The sequence below is a fragment of the Eublepharis macularius genome, chromosome 4, assembly GCF_028583425.1.
Source record: "Eublepharis macularius isolate TG4126 chromosome 4, MPM_Emac_v1.0, whole genome shotgun sequence".
Taxonomy (NCBI): Eukaryota; Metazoa; Chordata; class Lepidosauria; order Squamata; family Eublepharidae; genus Eublepharis; species Eublepharis macularius.
The window spans coordinates 169,934,284-169,957,202 of record NC_072793.1 but is presented as its reverse complement, the minus strand read 5'-3'; the positions used below and the strand labels follow the sequence as shown (position 1 = coordinate 169,957,202).

The window sequence follows — 22,919 nt, the reverse complement described above, 5'->3', positions numbered from 1 at the left end:
AGAAAGGGTGATTGAAACCATGGGCGGGGCAGGGAGGAAGCAGAGGCAGAGAGGAGGGAAGGGAAGGTAGAAGCCAGAGGCTAGCAGAGGTAGAAGCCAGGGGCTAGCAGAGGAGATAGTAAGATTTCCTCTCGCTGTGAGTCCTCACTGGCTGTTCTGTGGTATATTTATGTATATAGATGCAAACGCCGCAATGGGGATTGTATTGTACAAGAGTCTGTTTCATGTTTTATGTCAGTTACAAGATAATGGAATCTGGAGTAGCTCCAGCCCAGGTTTCACTTGCGGCCCTGTAAGCTGAATGGAGAACAGTTGTGAAGGACTGTTAGGCCTTTTCTGCTGTCTGCTGAATAAAGCTATTCTGTGTTGATTCAAGGAGACCTTCTGCATATTCCTGAATGAGTGGGGAATCTCAATGGGATCCTTTTCATTCATTGGACGATGGGCTCTAGAATACCAGTGCTGTAAGGCAAAATCAAGGGAAGGTCTTGGCCTCTGTGGTCTGTTTGGAGGGTTGCCAGGTGGTTTCAGCCCAAAGACCAGACACACTCCACGCTCCTGAAGCCCCAATGGCATCACTTCTGGTTGAAAACTGCGGGGGTCAAAATCAGCCCACAGAGCACAACCGGCTTACAGAGCCTGCCAATTCATAACTAAACCCCTTCAGGTTCAGCAGGTCTATCGTATATCGCTAGGCTGTTATCGGGTTTATCTCTTGATTTTACACCCAACCTTTCTCCCCAGTGGAGCTCCAAAGCAACTTCCATCATTCTCCTCTCCTCCATTTTCCCTCACAACAACCCTATGAGGTAGGTTACACTGAGTGTGTGACAGGACCCCCAAAGAAGGTCATGGCATTTTGCAAGCACAATGCACCAAAGTTCCTGGGGACTCCCTCCTCACTCTCCTCCCACGACCACCTAAGTTTCAGGAAGACTGGATTTCGTGATAACCCTATCCTCCAATTTAAATCCCTGCAGCATTTTAACAATACTCTCTTCCCAGAGAATCCCCCGTTGTCTGAGGAAGGAGAGCTGCTGCTGCAGGGATTGGAGACTCACAGCCCCCTCCCTTCCCTGATCGCTCTCCCTCCTCCCCCTTCTGACTCTCACTCTACTCCAACCCCCTCATCCCACCTACCCATTGGCTAAAAAAAGGTTGGAACCCCCTCATCCCACCCACCCATTGGCTAAAAAAGGGCTTCTTTGCTACTTATACGGTCCTCACATGTATAACAACTTGGGTAACAACCAGTCGATGGTTAAGGAGGGCAGGACTGGTGCTACATCTCCTTCTACTATCAGAGCATAATTTTGCTTTGTTCCCTCTGACATGTGTTGGAGGCTTTGGTCGTGGCAAAAGATGATTTCGTAATTCAAGCATTTATACTGTTTCTTACCAATTTTATTTTTTTGCTTTCTATGGTTACTGTTGAGAAATACTTTTTACGTTGGAGGTTGAGACTGTGGTAAAACCTTCATCTTCAGTATGAAATGCTTCTCTCTCTTAGCTGAGAACAGGGAAGATGTGGGAAGCTCTCCAGACACATCCAGTTAGGCTTTTTAAGGGGCTGATAGTCTGACAGGTCAAAGACATCTAACAGGGAGGAAAACTGAGTGGTTTGAAGTGCTAGAAAGACTTTCCCTGGGGACTACAGGAAAAGTTTCTTTGACCTTCTTCCCTCTCAGGGAGTGGGCAAATGGAGGTAATAAAATCCATTGAGGGGAAGTTCTCTTTTTGACTGATTCCATCAATTTAGGAGGATCTCTCACCTGACCCCCATAGACAGCAGCCATTGCTATGTGGAAGGCTGCAGGCCTAAACCAGGACTACAAGGTAATGGGAGGTTCCTAGACAGCTGTGCCCTTTAAATTAAACAGCCTGCCTTAGAATAACATCAGTAAAGGCATGTACAGAACAAGGACCAGAGAAACTGATTTTTTTCTTTTGTAATCCCTTACTCAACCTGTTGCTGTGCTTGACAGTATGTGTGTGAACATTTTTCTTTTTAATAAATACTGGTAATTGTTCTCTGTACCACAAAGACTTTAACTACTCAAACACACTATTTGAAACAGGTGCCAGGAGGAGGGAATTTCTGTTGGCAAACTGTTCCCCACAGTGGTGTGAAGGTGCAAAGCAGTCTCTGTGGTAACCAGTTGCTGAATAGAAAGGCCCGGGCCCAACGGAGAGCCTCAGAACAGCAAGCCTACTAAGGTTAGCTGGGAGCCCTGGCCCTCTCTGTGGGTAATTCCTAAAAAAGGCCAAAGGGACATGGCAGGTACCAGCAAGAGGGAATGAAAACCACACTAAGGGTTGGTAGGAAATTGATGGGTGGCATGTGGCAGGCAGAGACTTGGACAGCAGCTGGGACCAAGAGGCCTTGGAAGGCAAGGTGGACCAGTGCCTGCTGGCAGTGGGCCTGATGGACCGCAGTTTCCATAAGGTTTCTGTAGAGATGCAAGCTCTCTCTAAGTGCTTATATGGTTTATTGGAATCTGTGGTTGATTTTAAGGTGTGAAATATGAGGTGAACTCATCCCACCGGCTGAGCAGCTATGTGGTTTCTCCTCATGTGGATTGTCTGATGTTGAAGAAGGTTGAATTTGCGAGTGAATTTCTTTCCACACACTGAGCACTCAAAAGGTTTCTCCCCTGTGTGGCCTCTTAGATGCTGTTGAAGATGGTAACTCTGACTAAAGTTCTTTCCACACTGTAAGCATTCAAAAGGTTTCTCTCCTGTGTGAGTTCTTAAATGCTGTTGAAGATTGCAACGCCGACTGAATTTCTTTCTACACTCTGAGCATTTAAAACGTTTCTCCCCTGTGTGAGTTCTTAAATGCTGATGAAGATATTCATTCTGACTGAATTTCTTTCCGCACTCTGAGCATTCAAATGGTTTTTCCCCAGTGTGGGTCCTTTTATGCCGTTTAAGATTTCGCTTCCAGGTGAAGCTCTTTCCACATACTAAACATTCAAAAAGCTTCTCCCCTGTGTGGGTTCTTTTATGCAGTTGAAGATTTCTGTTACAGGTGAAGCTCTTTCCACACTCCAAGCATTTATGGGTCTTCTTTCCATTGTGCTTTCGCAAATGAATATTATACTGAGATTGATCCAAGAAGTTCATTCCACACTTCAAGCACTTGTATGTTTCCTCCAAAATGTGACATTCTTCACAGAAATCCTCTCTTTTGCAAGTAAAATGTTTATCCCTCTTCTCTGTTGTGTGGCTTCCCTCTTGCCTCTTGGGTCCACCTCGATTCCGGACGTTTCCTTCCAGCTCTTCATTCTTTGCTTTATATTGGTATGACTCAAGCCAATCCTCGTCGTCCTCGTTCTCCTGATCATCCCCTGCTGGAATAAAGAGAGAGACCCCATTAGTATCTAGGCAAGAAGGGTTGATCTGCACTTGAAGTTCTCTCCACATTAAGAACATTTCAGTTGCTTTTCCCTGATGTATGCTGAAGTGTACATTCATGGAAACGTTACAAGTACGCTAAAGCCTGCTGCACCAGAGAAGCTTGGGTTGCCCGCTGACCATTTATATGGCTCCTTACCCGAGTGAATTCTCTGATGTGAAGCAAGGACTGATCTCCGACTGAAGCCTTTTCCACACTCCAAGCAGCTATATGGTTTCTCTCCTGAGGGAACGTCTAGATGGGAGATAACATTCATGCTGTGAATGAAGGTTGTTCCAGATGCCATACTTGCATTTTCGTGCCTTTCCTTCCTTCTTTTTTGGGGTGATCTTTCTGCTCGGACTGGGATTTCATGGAATCCTCCTCCTTGGCAAGGAATGGGCTTATTCCTCATCTTCTCCTTATGGCTTCCCTCCTGCCTTCGTGGCCGAGTTCGAATCCTGAAGTTTCCATTAGACTCTTCGTTCTTGCCCTTATTCAATGAGAACCTCGGGGATTCCTCAACCGTCTCATCTACATCTCCATCTGGAACAAAGGGAAAGGTACAATCAGCACCCAGGCAAGAAGCCAAGCCACATCTCAGGTACTCCTCATTAAGGGCTGTACTTTGTCAGAACTTTTCCTCATAGGAGAAGGATTCCACAATCAGACCGCTTTGTGTCATGTATACGGGGTGTTTGTGGAGAATTCACCTGCCTTGTTCCAAAATGGTAGCAGTGATGTTTCTGTTTCATGGACACTATAGATAAAATCCTTAGCTGCCATAGTAGTCAAGTTACGTCAATGCCTGCTTCTTAACCATGATGGAATTTTACTCACTAACTCCTTAGTTATACTTATATCCTCCCACTGCGGCAAACTTTGACCATGAATTTAGGGCAAGCATCTTGTAAAGATCTATAAAATAACTGCCAGGCCTTTTAGTCTGTAGAACCTGCCTGCTCTATTTTTGGGGCTTGTAGCTTCTCCAGCATGTGCTGCATAACCCAATCAAGGTCTAGCTTGCTTTTATTCGTTATTCTTCCACAACATCCACCCCCCCACCAACTGAGCAGCTTGTTGAAACTTTTACCCAGCCTGGCCTTTCAGTACAGCACATTTTAAATTCTCTATTTGTGTCCCCCCCAAAACTCCTCACAGGTACATTAAGAAAAAAAGAAGTTAGGAATCCTTCCCCTGCCCTTTGTATTTCACTTGCTGCTCAGACCTTGATTTCCTGCTATCGATGATTTAATACAAGACGTTATAAAATCCAGTCCTGCATCTGTACAGACAGCTTCCCCATAGTTTTCAGCCTCCAAAAAACACCCATTCTGTGGGGCAAGGAGCCAGGACTGAGTGAACACCACGGTTCAAAGGGGACCCTCATGGTTTTTGGAAGGTTTGTCAATTGTTGGCAGCACTGAAGGCACCTCGCTGACCACTGTAGGAAAGACTTGATGGGCCTTTGATTCTTAAGCTACCAGCCCGTTTCCTGAACTATCCCCTATCTAAGATTACTGCGCTGCTGAAATGGATCAAAAAGCCACTGCCGAGCTCAGCCCCAGAAGGACCTTCTGAGGGGCCCAGATCTCAGGCCCTAGAAGCCCCCCACCCCACCCGACTCCCTCCTCACCTATCGGGCTGGCTTCTCCATCCTCCTCTTCCTTGAGCCCCAGCGTGAGCTGCCTCTGCTCAATCTCAGACGGATCCTGGCCTGCCTTGGAGCCCCTCCCAGATGCCTCCTCCAAGGGCACCTGCAACAGCAGAGAGGGACCCTTTCAGGGCAGAGCAACAAAGGGGGAGTGGCCGACAGAGGGGAGGGCCCTGTGCCCCACCCTGACCGTAGCCACTACGTTGGTATGTAACAGGGAGAAATCACGGAAGAATTGCCTGAAAGATTATAGAAACTTCTGAGCACCACATTTCAAAAAAAACCCAAAAACCTGAACCAGCCTGGTTCATTGGAGGTCACCCAGGAGGAAAAAAAGTTTTGCATGATAATCTATTAAGTTTCCAATTACCTTCTATCCTCATTCCTGCATACATTTTCTAGAGATTTTAATATAAACAAAAAGCAAAAGAAAATACTTTCAGTAAATTAAACATCAGGCTGCAGGTGCTACTAATATTTAGAACTACTCAGGATGGGCCATTAATATGTATTAGGCGCTTTCATGAAGGACTGATTCCCTTTTAAAAAATGTTTTTCCAAAACAGATTTCTGAAAAATGGGAAATAAGCAGGGCAGAGTAAATTCCAGGGCAACGAATGCCGAGAAGAAGGCAACACCACCCAAAAGGCCCCAAACTTGTCCGCAGACCCCAAACTATTCAGGAGGAGGGAAAGGGGAAGAGATGGTCAGGACTCTCCTGGCCCAGACCTGCGGATGGGGCTTCCGGTGTCACTCGTGCACAAAGGAGCCTCCCAGACAAAGGGCCTCACCTGCGTCTCCTGCCGTAAGAGGAACTCTTCAGCCAGGGCCACTGCCTGGGAGCAGCTCTCAGGGCCGCCTTCGCTCACCCAGCTCCGGATCTCTGGGGGCAGGACAGTCAGCAGCTGCTCCAGGATCAAGAGCTCCAGGATCTGCTCCTTGCTGTGCTTCTCCACTCTCAGCCACCCACGGCACATTTCCCGGAGTTGGCTGTAAGCCCCCCGTGGGCCCTCGGCCTCCTGGTAGCAGAAACGCCTGAACTGCTGACGCTGCTTCTCCCGGCTCAGTGCATCCTCTCGCAAGATGGCTGCCTTCACCTTCCCATAATCCTCTCTGTCTCTGACATCCAGACTGTTAAAGGCCTGCTCAGCTTCTCCACTAAGGGCTGGCCGGAGTCGGGTCACCCACTCTTCCTGGGGCCACTGACAGGCTTCAGCCACTTGCTCAAAGGAGGCCAGAAAAGCCTTGGCATCATCCCAGGGCGAAGGTTTTGCTGGCAAGTGAGGGCTTCCCCATCCAGAGTGAGGGCTTTCCAGTGTCCTGAGGAACTCCTGCCACTGGGCTTCCCACTGTGCTAGGGAAAGGGAGCCCTCTGCTGCTGGGTGATCTCCTGGTCTCCTTTGAAGGAATCCTCCGATACTCCCAGCCTGGAGGTCATGAGCAGCCATTCCCCTCCCTGCTGGTCCCTCCCCTATTGGGATATCTTGCCATTCTGTTTTCATGTTGGGAACTTGCTCTGAGATCTTTTTCCAACAACAAACTGTAGAAACGAATTACAGTGTTCAAAACTCAGATTCTTTCTGTAAAAAAGAAACAGAAGCAGAAACTGAAGGAACAGATAAAAGTGGTGTCGTGTTCTCTGTTTGTATGTATAGGTAAAGCTACATCAGTATGATTTTACATACATAATTTGTTAAATCAATACATTTAAATTCTTCTGTAAAAGTTTTGAATTTGTTTTAAGGGACAGAATCGGAAGTTTTCTTCTGATCTGTCCTGTATTAACACATTACTCGTAAAGAGCAGCGAATTCTCCACATCAGCAAGCACACGCATTCCCCACAGAGGCTCCCATGAAGCTCCTTCATACCTTCAGGCCATCAACCCCACCCCTGCCTGATCCAACCAGCGGTGGTTTCTGGAGCCTTTTCCAACCATGTTATTCTAACCATCAGTGGGCTGCCCCACCTCTTACACTGATTCATGCGTATGATGCCTACGTCCACAGCAAGTGCACATGTGTAGGTTCTGTCCCTGTAATTGGGAACACTGCTTTCTTAACTTTCTCATTCACTGAGAGGCATCTTGTAGTCGAGGGACTGTGCTCACAGCCAGATGATTGTGCATAGGTGAGATGCGGGCCGGGGGCGGGGGGGAGGGGTTGCCACGGGCCCAGCTCTAGCCCCCATCACAGTCCGATGCCTCTCTTGACAAGCCGGATGTGGTGCCACACCAAACGCTCTTTGCACAAGAGCCGCCAGGAAATCCAGCCCTCTTCGCTCTGGAGCTTTTTTTCAGAGGTTTTTGAATTACGGAGCTGCAAAGGAATCTGTTCCCGGTGGGGAACAGCCTGACCCCCTCCTTCCCGGCCCTGCTCCGCACGTGGGGCCCAGAAAGATGGCCCTGCGAGGCCTGCCGGAGCTTCTCCCTTCCCGCTCGCCGCTCTTTACCTTTCCAGGCTTGCTCCGGTCCGGCTCCAGCCTCAGTCCTGCCGCTCTCCTCCAAGCAAACCCCCAGCCCCAAAACAGGAAGTTGGAGGGCTTCAGGGTCTCTCTCCTCCTTTTGCAGCCTCTCTAAAAATTGAAACTCTGTCACTTTAACCCTCTCCAATCCTTGGAGGCAAAGCTGGAGGTGGTGTCCTTTTAACGCCCATAGCTTAATATTATTTTAGAAACGGTTGGGAGAAACGTTACTTTCTTTTAGGCCCCGCCAGGAAACTCCCCCGTCTTATCCCCGAGATGAAAAGATTCGCTGGCATCACTTTGCTTATGCTCAGAGGCCAGAGGGAAAGGAGGGCGAAGGGACCCTTCGCCTTGTCTCAGACTGCAAAGGAGCACAAAACCTGGCCTGACAAAAGAGAGCTGCTACTATAATGATGACAATACAATATAGTTTTGATTTTTCTTCTATTATGAAAGATACTCGTTGGTGCAGTGGCTAGCCTCTCAAATATTGTGTATGTTGTTATTGAGCAAACCAAAATTAAAGAACAGATACTTTCAACCTTTGGAACTATACTAAAGAGTATTATTTTATGTGATCACAACAAAATACATTATATCTAATGGGTTTGCTGCAGTGCTTCTCCAAATAAGAGTCAGTATACAGAAGCTATTTTTATTGGCTTCCCTTCCCCACCAGCCCCCTGCACCACCTAAGCTACTATCAGCAGAGTAACACTGAGGTGTGTGAAGAAGCCAGAGGAAATGGAGATGTAAGAGAGAGACATGCCATTAGCAAACAATGGGAAAGTTAGTAAAGGAGCCAGTGTAGCATGGTGGTTAGAGTGCTGATCTGGAATCTGAGAGAACCAGGTCCACAGCTCCACTCTGCCATGGATGTTTGCTGGGTGATCTCAGGCCAGTCACTCTCCCTCAGCCTAACCTACCTCACAGGGTTGTTGTGAGGATTCATTACAGGTGAGAATGATATAAGCCTCTCTAGGTCCCTATTGGGGAGAAAGAAATTGTTTGCAGACCACACACTGCAAAGTATCATGGCCCTCAGCCACACAAAGAAGGCATTTCTCGCGCCCATCCGATTGGGCCATCTTGGTCCTACAAAGTGAACGCTTCTTCATTTTTAAAAAAATTATTTTAAGGTTTTTGCAAGAGAGTTTAACAATAACACAACAAATATTCAAACAGTTCAAACATATAATCAATACGACATACATAGTCCAGATAACATTGACAGGTAAAAATTTAGTAACCATTAGATGAGAACAGAAGCCCTAATAAAATAGTAATATTCTATGCATATACCGCCCTTCAGGATGACTTAACACCCACTCAGAGCGGTTTACAAAGTATGTCATGGTTATCCCCAAAACAACAAACACCCTGTGAGGTGGGTGGGGCTGGGAGAGCTCCTAGAAGCTGTGACTGATGCAAGATCACCCAGCTGGCTTCAAGTGGAGGCGTGGGGAACCAAACCAGGTTCTCCAGATTAGAGTCCCGTGCTCCTAACCACTACACCAAATTGGCAATTACTTGTAAGATTGTCTGGAACTTGTGTTTATGACTAAATTAACTTCTTTCCTGTATAATAGACTAAAGTTGAGCAACAATAGCCACTCGGGTTTTCTTAATTTTCTGCTACCTATTAAAAAGTCTTATTTTTTCTGAATTTTTAGGAATAGTCTATTATACAGGAAAGAAGTTAAAGTTAAAATTTTAAAATGTTGAATATAAAATGCTGTTAAATTGTATGAATATGCCTCTATGGCTAAATTAACCTCTTATATGTGTAACAGACCAACCCAGGAATTTTGGGGAAAATGGAGAGATTTCTCTGTATATGCAGCTGGAAATTAAGAACAGTTAACATAGATTAGATCAACTTTAAAACTAAGATTTTTTTAAAAAATGTCAAATATAATGATTTACATGACTGAATATAGAATGTGGAGTATAAAACATTTGGTATAAGTAATTGAAGAGAGCAGCAATATTATGAAATTTAGCTGTGTTGTTATATATCTTGCTTATATTATTTGCGGTACCTTAAATCTATTATTCTATATCTGTTCAAGTTATGCACTGTCAAATGTCTCTTTTTTTCTCTTAAATAAAGTTTATATATATAAAAAAGACTGTCTGGAACCGGATTTAAATATTTATTTTGGTGTTCTATGAAATCTAAAAGGGGCAACCATTTCACACAGAAATTTGATTGGACAGCCTGGTTTTCTGTGATTTTTTTTTCCGTGGTGAGAAATTCCCACATTTTATTGAGCCAAGGATGAATAGAGAACGGAACTTTTGATTTCCAGGATTTTGACATGAGCACTTTGGCAGCGTTTAAAATGAGAGAAATAAAATCTTTCTTGATTGCTGGGATATCATAATTATCCGGAGTTGAGGAAGACTAATTCAGGGCAGGGTTGAATGGTATATCCGGTGATCCTATCAATCATTTCCAAAACCATAGCCCAGTACTGAGAAATCTGAGGGCAATCCCATCAACAATGTAGGAAGGAGCCTATTTGTTGGCAACCACGCCAGCGGTGAGGGTTATAGGCATGTGGCAGGCAGAGACTTAGCTGCTGGGGCCTAGACGCCTCAGAAGGCAAGGTGGACCAGTGAGTGTTGAGCAGTGGGGCTGATGGACTGCAGTTATGGCAAGGTTTCTGTAGAGATACAAGCACTCTCTAAGCGTTTAAATGGTTTCAGTGTTGTTTGGACTCTGTGGTTGATTTTAAGGTTTAAAATATGAGGTGAGCTCTTGCCACTGCCTGAATAGCTACGTGGTTTCTCCTCATGTCGATTGTCTGATGTCAGCGAAGGTGGACTTTGCGAGTGAATCTCTTTCCACACTCTGAGCATTCAAGCAGTTTCTCCCTTGTGTGGGTTCTTAGATGCTGTTGAAGATGGCAACTCTAACTAAGCTTCTTTCCACACTCTGAACATTCAAGCGGTTTCTCCCACATGTGGGTTCTTTGATGCTGTTGAAGATTGTAATTCTGACTGAATTTTTTCCCACATTCTAAGCATTCAAATTGTTTCTCCCCTGTGTGGGTTCTTTTATGCCGCTGTAGATCACTGCTTGAGATGAAGCTCTTTCCACACTCTGAGCACTCAAAAGGTTTCTCCCCTGTGTGGCGTCTTAGATGCCGCTGCAGATCACTGCTCGAGATGAAGCTCTTTCCACATTCTGAGCATTCAAAAGGTTTCTCCCCTGTGTGAATTCTTCGGTGAACGAGGAGGTGTGATGTGTACCCAAAGCACTTCCCACACTCCAAGCATTTATGGGTCTTCTTTCCATTGTGCTTTCGCAAATGAATATTATACTGAGATTGATCTGAGAAGTTCATTCCACACTTCAAGCACTTGTATCTTTCCTCCAACATGTGAAATTCTTCACAGAAACCTTCTCTTTGGCAAGGAATGTGTTTATCCCTCTTTTCCGCTGTGTGGCTTCCCTTTTGTCTCTTGGGTCCGCCTGAATTCCTGAAGTTTCCTTTCAGCTCTTCATCTTTTGCTTTATCTGGGGATGACGGAAGCCGTTCCTTATCATCCTCATTCTCCTGACCATCCCCTGCTGGAATAAAGAGAGAGACCCCATTAGCACTTATGCAAGGAGCGTTGATCTGCACTTGAAGTTCTCTCCACATTAAGAACATTTCTGTGGCTTCTTCCTGATGTGTGCTGAATGTACATTCATGGAAACTTTACAAGTACAGTAAAGCCTGCTGCATCAGAGAAGCTTGGGTTGCACGCTGACCATTTATACGGCTCCTCACCTGAGTGAATCCTCTGATGTGAAGCAAGGGCTGATCTCCGACTGAAGCCTTTTCCACACTCCAAGCAACAATATGGTTTGTCTCCTGAGGGAATGTTTAGATGGGAAATAACATTCATGCTCTGAATTAAAGTTGTTCCAGACGCCATACTTTCATTTTCATGCCCTTCTTTCCTTCTCTTTTGGGGTGATCGTTCTGCTCGGACTGGGATTTCATGGACTCCCCCTCCTTGGCACAGAATGGGCTTATCCCTCATCTTTTCTGCATGGCTTTCCTCCTGCCTTGGTGGCCGAGTTCGAATCCTGAAGTTTCCTTTAGATTCTTCATTCTTGCTTTTATTCAATGAGAACCCCTGGAATTCTTCAACCGTCTTCTGTACTTCTCCTGCTGGAAAAAGAGACATAACAACAACATTCAATTTATATACCGCCCTTCAAGATGACTTAACACCCACTCAGAGCAGTTTACAAAGTATGCTATTATCCCCACAGTGCAAAACAGCAGAGGCGTTCCCGTAGGGACAATGCTAGAATACCCAAAAAAGTTCCCAGGGAATGAAATCTACAATAAACAATTAATAACCGGAATTTTCAATCAGTAATCCAATACAAATCTTTATATGAAAATTAACCAATAATTAATATAGGATAAACCAAATACCCATGTTATGTATGATGGGTATTTGGTTTATCCTATATTAATTATTAGTTAATTTTCATATAAAGATTTGTATTGGATTACTGATTGAAAATTCCGGTTATTAATTGTTTATTGTAGATTTCATTCCCTGGGAACCTTTTTGGGTATTATTATCTCAACAAAACACCCTGTGAGGTGGGTTGGGCTTAGAGAGCTAGAAGCTGTGCTGACTTAAGGTCCCCCAGCTGGCTTCAAGTGGAGGAGTGAGGAATCAAACCCGGTTCTCCAGATTAGAGTCCCGTGCTCTTAATCCCAACACCAAACATGTACAATGAGCACCCACGCAAGAAGCCAAGCCACATCTCAGGTACTCCTAATTAAGGGGTGTACATTGTCAGAACTTCTTTTCCTCATAGAAGGATTCCACAAGCAGAGTGCTTTGTGTCATGTATACAGGGTGTTTGAGGGGAATTTAACTGACTTGTTCCAAAATAATAGCATATTCATGGTCAATATGGATAAAATCTTCAGCAGCCCAAATAATCTCATTATGTCAATGCCTGTTTCTTAACCATGATGGAATTCTCCTCACTAATTCCTTAGTTTTACTTGTATCCTCCCATTGTGGCAAACTTTGACCAGGAACTTAGGGCTAGCATCTTGAAAAGATATATAAAATAATTGCCAGGCCTTTTTTTCCTGTAGAACCTGCCTGCTACATTTTTTGGGCTCTTAGCTTCTCCAGCATGTGCTGAATAATCCAATCGAGATGTAGCCTGCTTTTATTCATTATTCTGCCTCAACATCCTCTCCCCCAAACTGAACAACTCGTTGAACCTTTTCCCCAGCCAGGTCTTTCAGTAGAGCACATTTTGAATTCTGTATCTGTGTTCTCCCCAAAACTCCTCATAGGTATATTAATGGAAAAAAAGAAGTTAGGAGTCCTTCCCCTGCCCTTTGTATTTCACTTGCTGCTCAGGTCTTGATTTTCTGCCATCGATGATTAAATACGAGAAGATATCAAAAAATGCATCTGTACAAACAGCTTCCCCATAGTTTTCACTCTCCAAAAGCACCCTTTCTGGGGGGCTTGGCTCCAAGCCCCCACAGTTTAAAGGGGGCCCTCATGGTTTTTCGAAGGTTTGTCAATTGCTGGGGGTCAGGGAAGGACTGGAGGCACCTAGCTGACCACTGTAGGAAACACTTGATGGACCTTTGGTTCTGAAGTTACCAGCCCTTATAATTGTTGTTGTTGTTATCTGAAACACAGCTGGGTAAGCTCTCCTGCCCTCTCGGCTGCCATGCTCCAGTTCAGTACCTGGGCCGAGTGAAGCGGCTTCAAAAGGCTATGCCGCAGCCCCAGGTACTGAACTGGAGCATGGCAGCAGAGAGGGCAGGAGAGCTCCCCCAGCCCTCGCAGCCTCTCTGCTGGTGCTGGCAATGCCCATCGGTCTCTAGCAGAAGCCAGCGGGAAGGCTGCTGTGCCTCAGGCTCCCACTTGCCTTCCCGCAGCTGGTAAGTTTGCCAGCTCCAGCTTGAGGAATTCCTGGAGATTTGGGGAGGTGAGAGACTTCAGTGGGTATAATGCCGTACAGTTCACCCTCCAAAACAGCCATTTCCTCTCCAGGGGAACTGATCTCTGTCATCCGGAGATCAGTTGCAATTCTGAGAGATCTCTGGGCTCCACCTGGAGATTGGCAACCTCAGAAACAGGCCAATTTATTGGGGGGGGGTATCTGTTTTCTGGCAACAACTTTCACCCTACTATCAACCTAAGCCTGGACCACTCTACACAACAGGTACACTTCCTGGACACCACTGTACAACTACATAATGGACGAATAAATACCACCTTATACCGGAAACCAACAGACCGATACTCATATCTACATGCCTCCAGCTTCCACCCTAAACATACCACTCGGTCTATTGTCTACAGCCAAGCCTTACGTTACAACCGTATCTGCTCCAATGCTCTCGACCGAGACTCACACTTAAGAGATTTACAACAAGCATTTTTGGGACTACAGTACCCACCAAATGAAGTGAAGGAACAAATTAACAGGGCCAGACTAGTACCCAGAAACAGTCTGCTCCAGGACAAACCTAAAGGAACTAACAACAGAACACCACTGGTTGTCACCTATAGCTCCCAGCTCAAACCCATCCAACGTATCATCAGTGAGCTACAACCCATCCTGGAAAATGATACCTCTCTCTCAGAAGCCCTGGGTGGAAGACCTTTCCTTGCCTACAGACAGCCCCCCAACCTTAAACGACTTCTCACTTACAATCATGAATCGGCCAGCAGAGTCACCAGCACAGGTACCAGGCCCTGCAACAGACCCAGATGCCAGCTCTGCCCCTATATCTTCCCGGGGAATACAATTACAGGACCCAATGGCATCAACTACACTGTCTCTGGCTCTTACAGCTGCTCATCCTCCAATCTGATATATGCCCTCATGTGCCAACAATGTCCTTCTGCTCTGTACATTGGACAAACCAGCCAACCTCTACGCAAAAGAATAAATGGACACAAATCTGACATTAGAAATGGAAACGTCTAAAAACCAGTGGGAGAACACTTCAATCTACCAGGACATTCCACCAAAGACTTAAAGGTCGCTGTGGTTCAACAGAAACCTTTCAAAAACAAAATCCAACGGGAGGCTGCTGAATTGGAATTCATATGCAAATTTGACTCTGTCAAGCTGGGACTGAATAGAGACTATGAATGGTTATCACATTACCACAGGTAACAGATTCTCTTTACAGAGGCGTGATCTGGGGGAGCCCAGTGACGCCTGGTGTGGGCTTTCGGGGACCACAGTTCTCTTTGTCAGATGCAACAGGCAGGGAGAGCTGTGGTTACCGAAGGCTTATACTACATAGGAATTGGATACCTTCACTGCTACAAACTGACTGCACACCAAAAGGAGATGTTTACATTTCCAAGCAAAGGAATGTTTTGATTGCCTCTATGCTAATTGCATTCTGTCTTCTTGTGATTTATGCCCCCTTCTCTCTCCTTCCCCCTCCTCTTCTGTATCTGCCCAGTTTTGATCAGGCATCTGATGAAGAGAACTTGATTCTCGAAAGCTTATGCTATAATAAAATTGGTTAGTCTTAAAGGTGCTACTGGACTCTTTTTGATCTGGCAACAACAGTTGTACATATGGGAAATCTACAGGACCCACCTGGAGATTGGCAACACTACCCTCCTGAGCTAAGAGTTGTCTGCAGAAGAACTCTGTGCAGCCCGGGAGCTTGCATGCTCCCTCACTGACCTTGAATAGTTGAAAGCAAAGGTTTCGTCTTCGCTCCTGATTTCCTTAGAGACTCATCTGCAGAGTGGTTGCAAATGTTTGAGGGGGAGTAGGTGGTGTGGAAGCGGGTTCTGTAACTCTGCTATGAATCAGAGGAGTTAGATGCAGCTGGCAGGGAGAGCTGTGGTTATCGAAGGCTTATACTACATAGGAATTGGATACTTTCACTGCTACAAACTAATACGGCAAACTGACTGCACACCAAAAGGAGATGTTTACATTTCCAAGCAAAGGAATGTTTTGATTGCCTCCACGCTAATTGCATTCTGTCTCCTTGTGATATATGTCCCCTTCTTTCCCCTCTCTCTCCTCCTCTTCTGTATCTGCCCAGTTTTGATCGGGCATCTGACGAAGAGAACTTGATTCTCGAAAGCTTATGCTACAATAAAATTGGTTAGTCTTAAAGGTGCTACTGGACTCTTTTTGATTCTGCTATGAATGTTGATTTTCCCTCTTTGGCCCAGGTGAGATCTGCCTAGCAACGGATGAAACAAATGACACTCTTTTCTCCTATTGGTTGAATGTCCCCGGCAAAGTCAACCCCAGCTCTGCCTGCTTCGATCCATTCCTCTCGCAGCGCCAATCCGGCCATCCCCCAATGGGGCTACTCTGGGGTCGCCACCGCTTTCCTGTGGGGGGGGGGGAGTCAAGCTTGCACCCCAGCCAGGGAGCTGAGCAGCAGCGGCTGGCTACAGCCGGGTGGATTCGGAGCAGCTTCGGGGCGGGGGGGGGGGGAGTGAGCTGCGCGAGGAGGTGCGGGGCTGGCTCCAGCTCCCGCTTGCCTGCGCTGTCCTGAGGCGGGCCAGGCTCCATCCGTGCTCCATGGGGCTCTGCCAGTGGGAGCCGGCGCACAGCCAGAGGGTGCACACAAGAGCGAGCGGGGTGGAGAGAGTGGATGATCCCGGCGAGGCGAGGGAGAGCCAAGCAGGAAGTCTGAAGCGGGCGGCGCCTGCTGCCTTGAGCGGCTTGGAGGCAATGGAGCGAGCCAGGCCACTGACTGCCTGCCTGCGCTTCTCCCCTGCCCACCTTCAAAGCCGCCTCACAGCGCTTATCCATGTACCTCTGAGCCCCCGAGTGGGCGGCTCCCTCCCTGCAGAGCCACTGAGAGGGTGCCCAGCTCCGGCTGCAGCCACTGAGGGGAGGTTCCTGCCTCCCTTCCGCTCAAGTGCCCACTGGCGCTGGATCGGCCGGGTGGTGAGCGCAGCCGGGAGCAACTCTCCTCTTAGCCCTGCTAAGGGCGCAATACCGTGCCTGCTGTCTGGGATATTGGGTGTGTCGTCGGCAAGACGCTTACTCAGTTATATATATAGAAAATGAAATAATTACACAACTCATCACAATGCAGATTCAGTGGGAACCCTGAGCTTGTTTTCCTGCAACTAGACGGTCCCACGCAACTATGCAGGCAGGAGGCCAGTGGCGCTTCACTCTCCAGCAGCGGGCTCGCCACCAGAGGAGAGGAAGAGGCAGGCAGAGGCAGACTGGGGCAGGTGGCAGGCAGCTCAGGGCGGCTGGCTGTCCAGCGGGCCCAGCAGTGACCTGGCACACAAAGGCTTGAGGGCAGGGAAGCAGCAGCAGCTCCAGCAAGCACAGCCACACCAACCACAGCATGAGGTAGCAACTGCGTCTGTGCCAGCTGGGAGCAGGAGGAGAGACCCAGAGGCATGATGGGAGTCAGCTGGGGCGTGTGTGCAGTACGCTGCTGCCTCTGCCGGGGGTGGGGGACAGCGCGAGCACCCAGGTCCAGAAAACAGCCGGCAAAAGTAAGTGATATTTCTAATAAAAAGTGCAGGGCTGGCCAGCCGCAGGCAAGGCGTGGCCGCCCCTCCCAAGATGGCGACCGCCTACCTCACCTGCTACCTGGAGCTGGCTCTGCGCTCACCCACCACTCACCTCCTATGCGGCCCGGTTGTTAACAGGCCATGGACCGGTACCGGTCGGCAGCCTGGGGGTTGGGGACCCCTGCTCTAAGCATTATGTCAGAAAGCTACAGTGTTTCCATATGAATTGCAAAGTTTTTCAGGATGGTTCCAAGTGCCCCGATGACAATAGGGACTACTATTGCATTCTTCTTCCATAGTCGGATGGTTTCTATTGCCAGATCTCTGTATTTAATCATTTTTTCCTGTTCTTTTTCTTCGGCTCTTGCATCTCCAGGAGTTGCAATGTCGATTATCCAGACTTTTCGATTTTCTACGACTGTTATGTCCGGTGTATTATGTTCAAGGTGCCGATCAGTTTGAATTCTGAAATCCCACAAGATCTTGACTTGTTCATTTTCTAGCACCTTTTCCACCTGATGTTCCCCTGAATTCTTTGATACTGGCAAGTTATACTTTTTACACAATGATCAATGAATCATCTTTGCGACCCTGTCATGTCTAGCTTTGACGTCCGTCTGTGCAATTTTGCTGCATTCAGAGATAAGGTGGGACACAGTTTCATCTTTCTCTTGGCAAAGTCGACATTCTGGATTTTCACTGATTTTCTGAATTTCTCTTTCATAAGATTTGTTTGCAATGCTTGTTCTTGTGCTGTGAAGATCAGACCTTCAGTTTCTTTCTTGATTGTACCCATCTTCAACCATGCCCAAGTTAGGCTGTTGGCACTTTTTCCTTCAATATTTTTTAGATGTTGCCCATGTAAGGGTTTGTTCTTCCAGCCATTTAATCTATTCTCAAACTGTTTCTTCTTGTATTCAGCCTTTGTTTCGGTTGTTTTTAATATGTTCTCTGTTTTCACAGCCTGAAGTATTGTTGTTGTTTATAAGATTTGTAATAAGTTCTCCCCATCAAGCAAGCTCAGCTCGCCTAACCTGAGATATCCAGTACTGCAGTACCAACATGAGCATGCAGTACCAACATGAGCATCATGTTGCAGTACCAACATGAGAATCACCCTTCTACCTTTCCATATAGCTGAGCTCTTTGAGGTGAAAGTGCCATTCTACGTCTATTGCACATTTATGTAACACACCCTTGTACATTGGAAACCAAGCCTCAGGTTGGTTTGTGATTGATTTATGAGAACCTGTGGGGGTGGTTAAGAGTTTGCAATGGAACAATTATTTGATTTGGTATATTTTTTCTATAGATTCCAATAACATTGTGTGAGTCCAGTCCTGAGTCTGCTGCCACAATTGGATTATATCGCACAATATTAGAGGTAAATTTTGATTTAGTATTTTACCTAAAATAACTTTGGAACATAATGGTGGATTATATTTTATTATTTTAGAAAATTTCTCTCCCTCCCCCGCACCCTTCTTCTTTTCTTGCAGTTTGGATAAAACACCGGGAGCAATTCATGACTGGTTTCTGTATGTGTAGGTATGATTGATTATAGTTTACATCTGACCACTGAGGAAGGCCTTAGGGCCAAAACGCGTCTGGTCGGTTTTTGTACTGTACCATGGTCTGTTTATATTAGTCATTGCACTGTACCATCATCTGTAAATTTGATATGTTCTAACAAGTTTTAGCATATGTATGTAGCCTGCTATTCAGGCCTTACATTTTAAAATTGTTTTCAACCTATACATGTCCACATTTATAATAAATACTTTCTAAATAGATTTGATTTTAGTTTCTAACCCCTCTATTTTGTTTCCTGGTGTGGTTGGGTTGAGTTTGTGGGGACCTTTCCCCACAACCCCCTTTTTCTTCTTTGTTGTTTTAAAACAGCCACTACAGAGCTCAGCCCCAGAAGGTGACCAGATCTCAGGCCCGAGAAGGCCCCCGCCTGACTCCCTCCTCACCTAGCAGGCTGGCTTCTCCATCCTCTTCTTCCTTGAGCCCCATCGAGAGCTGCCTCTGCTCAATCTCAGACGGATCCTGGCCTGCCTCGGAGACCCTCCCAGATGCCTCCTCCAAGGGCACCTGCAACAGCAGAGAGGGACCCTTTCAGGGCAGAGCAACAAAGAGGGAGTGGCAGACAGAGGGGAGGGTTGTGGGTCCCACCCTGACCGTAGCCACTACATTGGTATGTAACAGGGAGAAATCAAGGAAGAATTTCCTGAAAGATTATAGAAACCTCTGAGCACATTTCAAAACAAAAATAACCTGAACCAGCCTGGTTCATTGCAGGCAACACAGGAGGAAAAGGGGTTTTGCATGATAGTTTCCAATTACCTTCTATTTTGATTTATGCACACGTTCTCTTAGAGATTGTAATATAAAAGAAAAAAAATCAACACTGACGTGAAAATAAAACATCAGGCTGCACGTGCTAATAATATTTAGAACTACTCAGGATGGGCCATTAATATGAAGTAGACCCGTTCATGATGGACAGATTCCCTTTTAAGAATTTTTTTTTTCAGAACAGATTTCTGAAACATGGGAAATAAGCAGGGCAGAGCAAACTCCAGGGCAACGAAGGCCGAGAAGAAGGCAACACCACCCAAAAGGCCCCAAACTTATCCTCAGACCCCAAACTGTTCAGGAGGAGGGAAAGGGGAAAAGATTGTCAGGACTCTCCTGGCCCAGACCTGCGGATGGGGCTTCCGGTCTCACTCGTGCACAAAGGAGCCTCCCAGGCAAAGGGCCTCACCTGCGTCTCCTGCCGCAAGAGGAACTCTTCAGCCAGGGCCACTGCCTGGGAGCAGCTCTCAGGGCCGCCTTCGCTCACCCAGCTCTGGATCTCCGGGGGCAGGACAGTCAGCAGCTGCTCCAGGATCAAGAGCTCCAGGATCTGCTCCTTGCTGTGCTTCTCCACTCGCAGCCACCCACAGCACATTTCCCGAAGTTGGCTGTAAGCCCCCCGTGGGCCCTCAGCCTTCTGGTAGCAGAAACGCCTGAACTCCTGGCGCTGCTTCTCCCAGATTAGTGCATCCGCTCTCAAGATGGCTGCCTTCACCTTCCCATAATGCTCTCTGTCTCTGACATCCACGCTGTTAAAGGCCTGCTCAGCTTCTCCACTAAGGGCTGGCTGGAGTCGGGTCACCCACTCTTCCTGGGGCCACTGACAGGCTTCAGCCACTTGCTCAAAGGAGGCCAGAAAAGCCTTGGCATCATCCCAGGGCGAAGGTTTTGCTGGCAAGTGGGGGTTTCCCCATCCAGAGTGAGGGCTTTCCACTGTCCTGAGGAACTCCTGCCACTGAGCTTCCCACTGCGCCAGGGAAAGGGAACCCTCTGCTGCTGGATGATCTCCTGGCCTCCTTCGAAGGAATCCTCCGATACTCCCAGCCTGGAGGTCGTGAGCAGCCATTCCCCTCCCTGCTGGTCCCTCCCCTATCGGGATATCTTGCCATTCCATTTTCATGTTGGGAAATCGCTGAGATCTTTTCCCAATAACAAACTGTAGAAATGAATTACAGTGTTCAAAACTCAAGATTTTTTCTGTAAAAAAGAGACTAACAAAAACAGAAAGAAGAGATAAAAATGGCATTGTGTTCTCTATTTGTGTTTGGACTTGTCAGATACATAAGTTATAGATAAATCTACATCAGTATGATTTTACATACATTATGTGTTAAATGAATTTGTTAAATTCTTAAAGTTTGGAATTTGTTTTAAGGGACAGAATCACAAGTTTCCCCCTCATCTGTCCTGTATTAACACATCACTCTTTTAAAGAGCAGTGAATTCGCCACATCAGGAGGCACGTGCATTCCTCACACAGGGACTCTCGCATGAAGCTACTTTATACCTTCAGGCCATCAACAACAACCCCTGCCTGATCCAACCAGCAGTGGTTTCTGGAGTCTTTTCCAACCATATTATTTGGGTTTGCTTCAGATGGAGGTCCCCGGGATTGAACTGGAAGCCTCCTGGACTCAAGGCAGTTACTTAATCCCTGAACTGTGGCCCAGCCACACTTCCACCCCAATGAGATCCCCTCATCCAATCCAAGCACCACCTACAGAGGACAGCAAAGAAGAAGATGGAGTTCCATGATCATTCTAGGCAGCATATCTGTACAGATGAAAATACACAGAGCCTAGAGGGCGAGTGTGTACGAGAATGGCTGCCCCACCTCTTGCCATCACAGATTCATGAGCATGATGCCTCTATCCACAGCAAGTGCACACAAGTAGCTTCTCCCACGTCTCACTGGGTGAGCCATAAGAACAATTTCACCCCCAACAACAGAATTAATTCTTCTTTTGAAGAAAACAGATGCCAAGAAGTCCTGTTACTTTGTTTATGGGATGTCCCAACCATGGACTGTATTACTTTGTGCTGCATAATCTGCTTTGAGTCTTAGGGAGCCAGTATGCAGTACCGGTTAGAGTGTCAGACTACAATCTGGGAGACACAGGTTCAAACCCCTGCTCTCCCATGGAAGTTCACTGGATGACCTTAGATCAGTCATACCCTCTTAGCGTAACCCACCTCACAAGGTTGTTGTGAGGAAAACTGGAGGAGAGGAGAATGATGTAAGCTGCTTTCAGCCCCCATTAGGAAGAAAAATGGCTTTTAGTTACTTGTAGGATCTCAGTAAAGGTGGATCCCAGGAGGTTCAGGCCCCTCCTCTCTCTCTGGCCCAAGCAGCGGGGCGGGGGAGGGGGGGTGTTACCACGGCTCCAGCTCTAGTCCCCATCTCAGCCCGATGCCTCGCCATACAAGTGCATACAAGTGCAGATTTCTTGCTTCACCAAACGCTCATTGCACAAGAGCTGCCAGCCAAACCAGCCTGCCCCGCTCTGGAGGTTTTAGCAGAGAGTTTTGAACTATAGAGCTGCAAAGGAATCTGGAGGGAAACCTGACCCCCTCCTGCTCCTTGCTGCAGATCCAACCCGGTCCCTGATTCAAGGGGGGCAGACCAGAACTGACCTCCCACCTTGGGAGCAGAGAAGGGGCCAGCCTGAATCCTCCTTCCCGGCCCTGCTCTGCACGTGGGGCCCAGAAAGATGGCCCTGCGAGGCCTGCCGGAGCTTCTCCCTTCCCGCCCGCCGCTCTTTACCTTTCCAGGCATGCCCCGGTCCGGCTCCAGCCTCAGTCCTCCCGCTCTCCTCCAAACAAACCTCCCGCCCCAAAACAGGAAGTTGGAGGGCTTCAGTCTCTCTCTCCTCCTTTTGCAACCTCTCTAGAAAATGAAACTCTGTCACTTTAACCCTCTCTAATCCTTGGAGGAAAAGATGGAGGTGGTGTCCTTATTTTAACGCCCATGGCTTAATATTATTTTAGAAAGAGTTGGGAGAAACGTGACTTTCTTTTAGGCCCCGCCAGGCCGTCTTATCCTGGACATGAAAGGATTAGTTATGAGAGAGCTCTGTCTTTTGAGCTGAGAGATCTCATGATCTCTTTGTTTATGCTCAGAGGCCAGTGGGAAAGGAGATTGAAGGGACCCTATTCGGAGGCAAGGAAGAAATCTGGGACAGGGTAAAAGATGGAACGGGCCGGAACGGACATTAAAGAAATGCCAGTACCACAAAAAACAGTGGGATGTGTTAGAGACACTCCAGAACAATATTTTGGAAAAGAAAACTCTGAATTGGCACACTTGTATTAACCCTTTCCATGCCAAAATGCTCCCAGAACAGCACAAACGGCCCGGAACTGGCACTAAAGAAATGCCAGTACCACAAAAAACAATGGGATGTGTTAGAGACACTCCAGAACAATATTTTGGAAAAGAAAACTCTGAACTGGCACACTTGTATTAACCCTTTCCATGCCAAAATGGTCCCGGAACAGCATAAACAGCCCGGAA

At 46.9% G+C, this 22,919-nt stretch overlaps 2 protein-coding genes across 3 annotated transcripts; both read right to left on the bottom strand.

Annotated features, from left to right (window-relative positions):
- Positions 1-1,408: 1,408 nt before the first annotated feature.
- LOC129328701 (zinc finger protein 397-like) lies at positions 1,409-7,636 on the bottom strand. The gene is made up of 5 exons (XM_054977939.1): positions 7,502-7,636; positions 5,843-6,631; positions 5,034-5,154; positions 3,557-3,943; positions 1,409-3,353 (listed from the first exon to the last, which is right to left on the bottom strand). Exons 2-5 carry the CDS (start codon positions 6,551-6,553, stop codon positions 2,536-2,538), a joined length of 2,037 nt encoding a protein of 678 aa, XP_054833914.1. The 5' UTR covers positions 6,554-6,631; positions 7,502-7,636; the 3' UTR covers positions 1,409-2,535.
- A 1,975-nt stretch (positions 7,637-9,611) lies between these two features.
- On the bottom strand, positions 9,612-22,235 carry LOC129328711 (zinc finger protein 397-like). Of its 2 annotated transcripts, none has more exons than XM_054977956.1 (5): positions 22,170-22,235; positions 19,815-20,616; positions 19,021-19,141; positions 11,296-11,682; positions 9,612-11,093 (listed from the first exon to the last, which is right to left on the bottom strand). In XM_054977956.1, exons 2-5 carry the CDS (start codon positions 20,523-20,525, stop codon positions 10,432-10,434), a joined length of 1,881 nt encoding a protein of 626 aa, XP_054833931.1. In that variant the 5' UTR covers positions 20,526-20,616; positions 22,170-22,235; the 3' UTR covers positions 9,612-10,431. The 2 variants fall into 2 exon arrangements, with proteins under 2 accessions (XP_054833931.1, XP_054833932.1); XM_054977957.1 differs by having other exon boundaries at positions 11,296-11,679.
- Between the last annotated feature and the right edge of the window lie 684 nt (positions 22,236-22,919).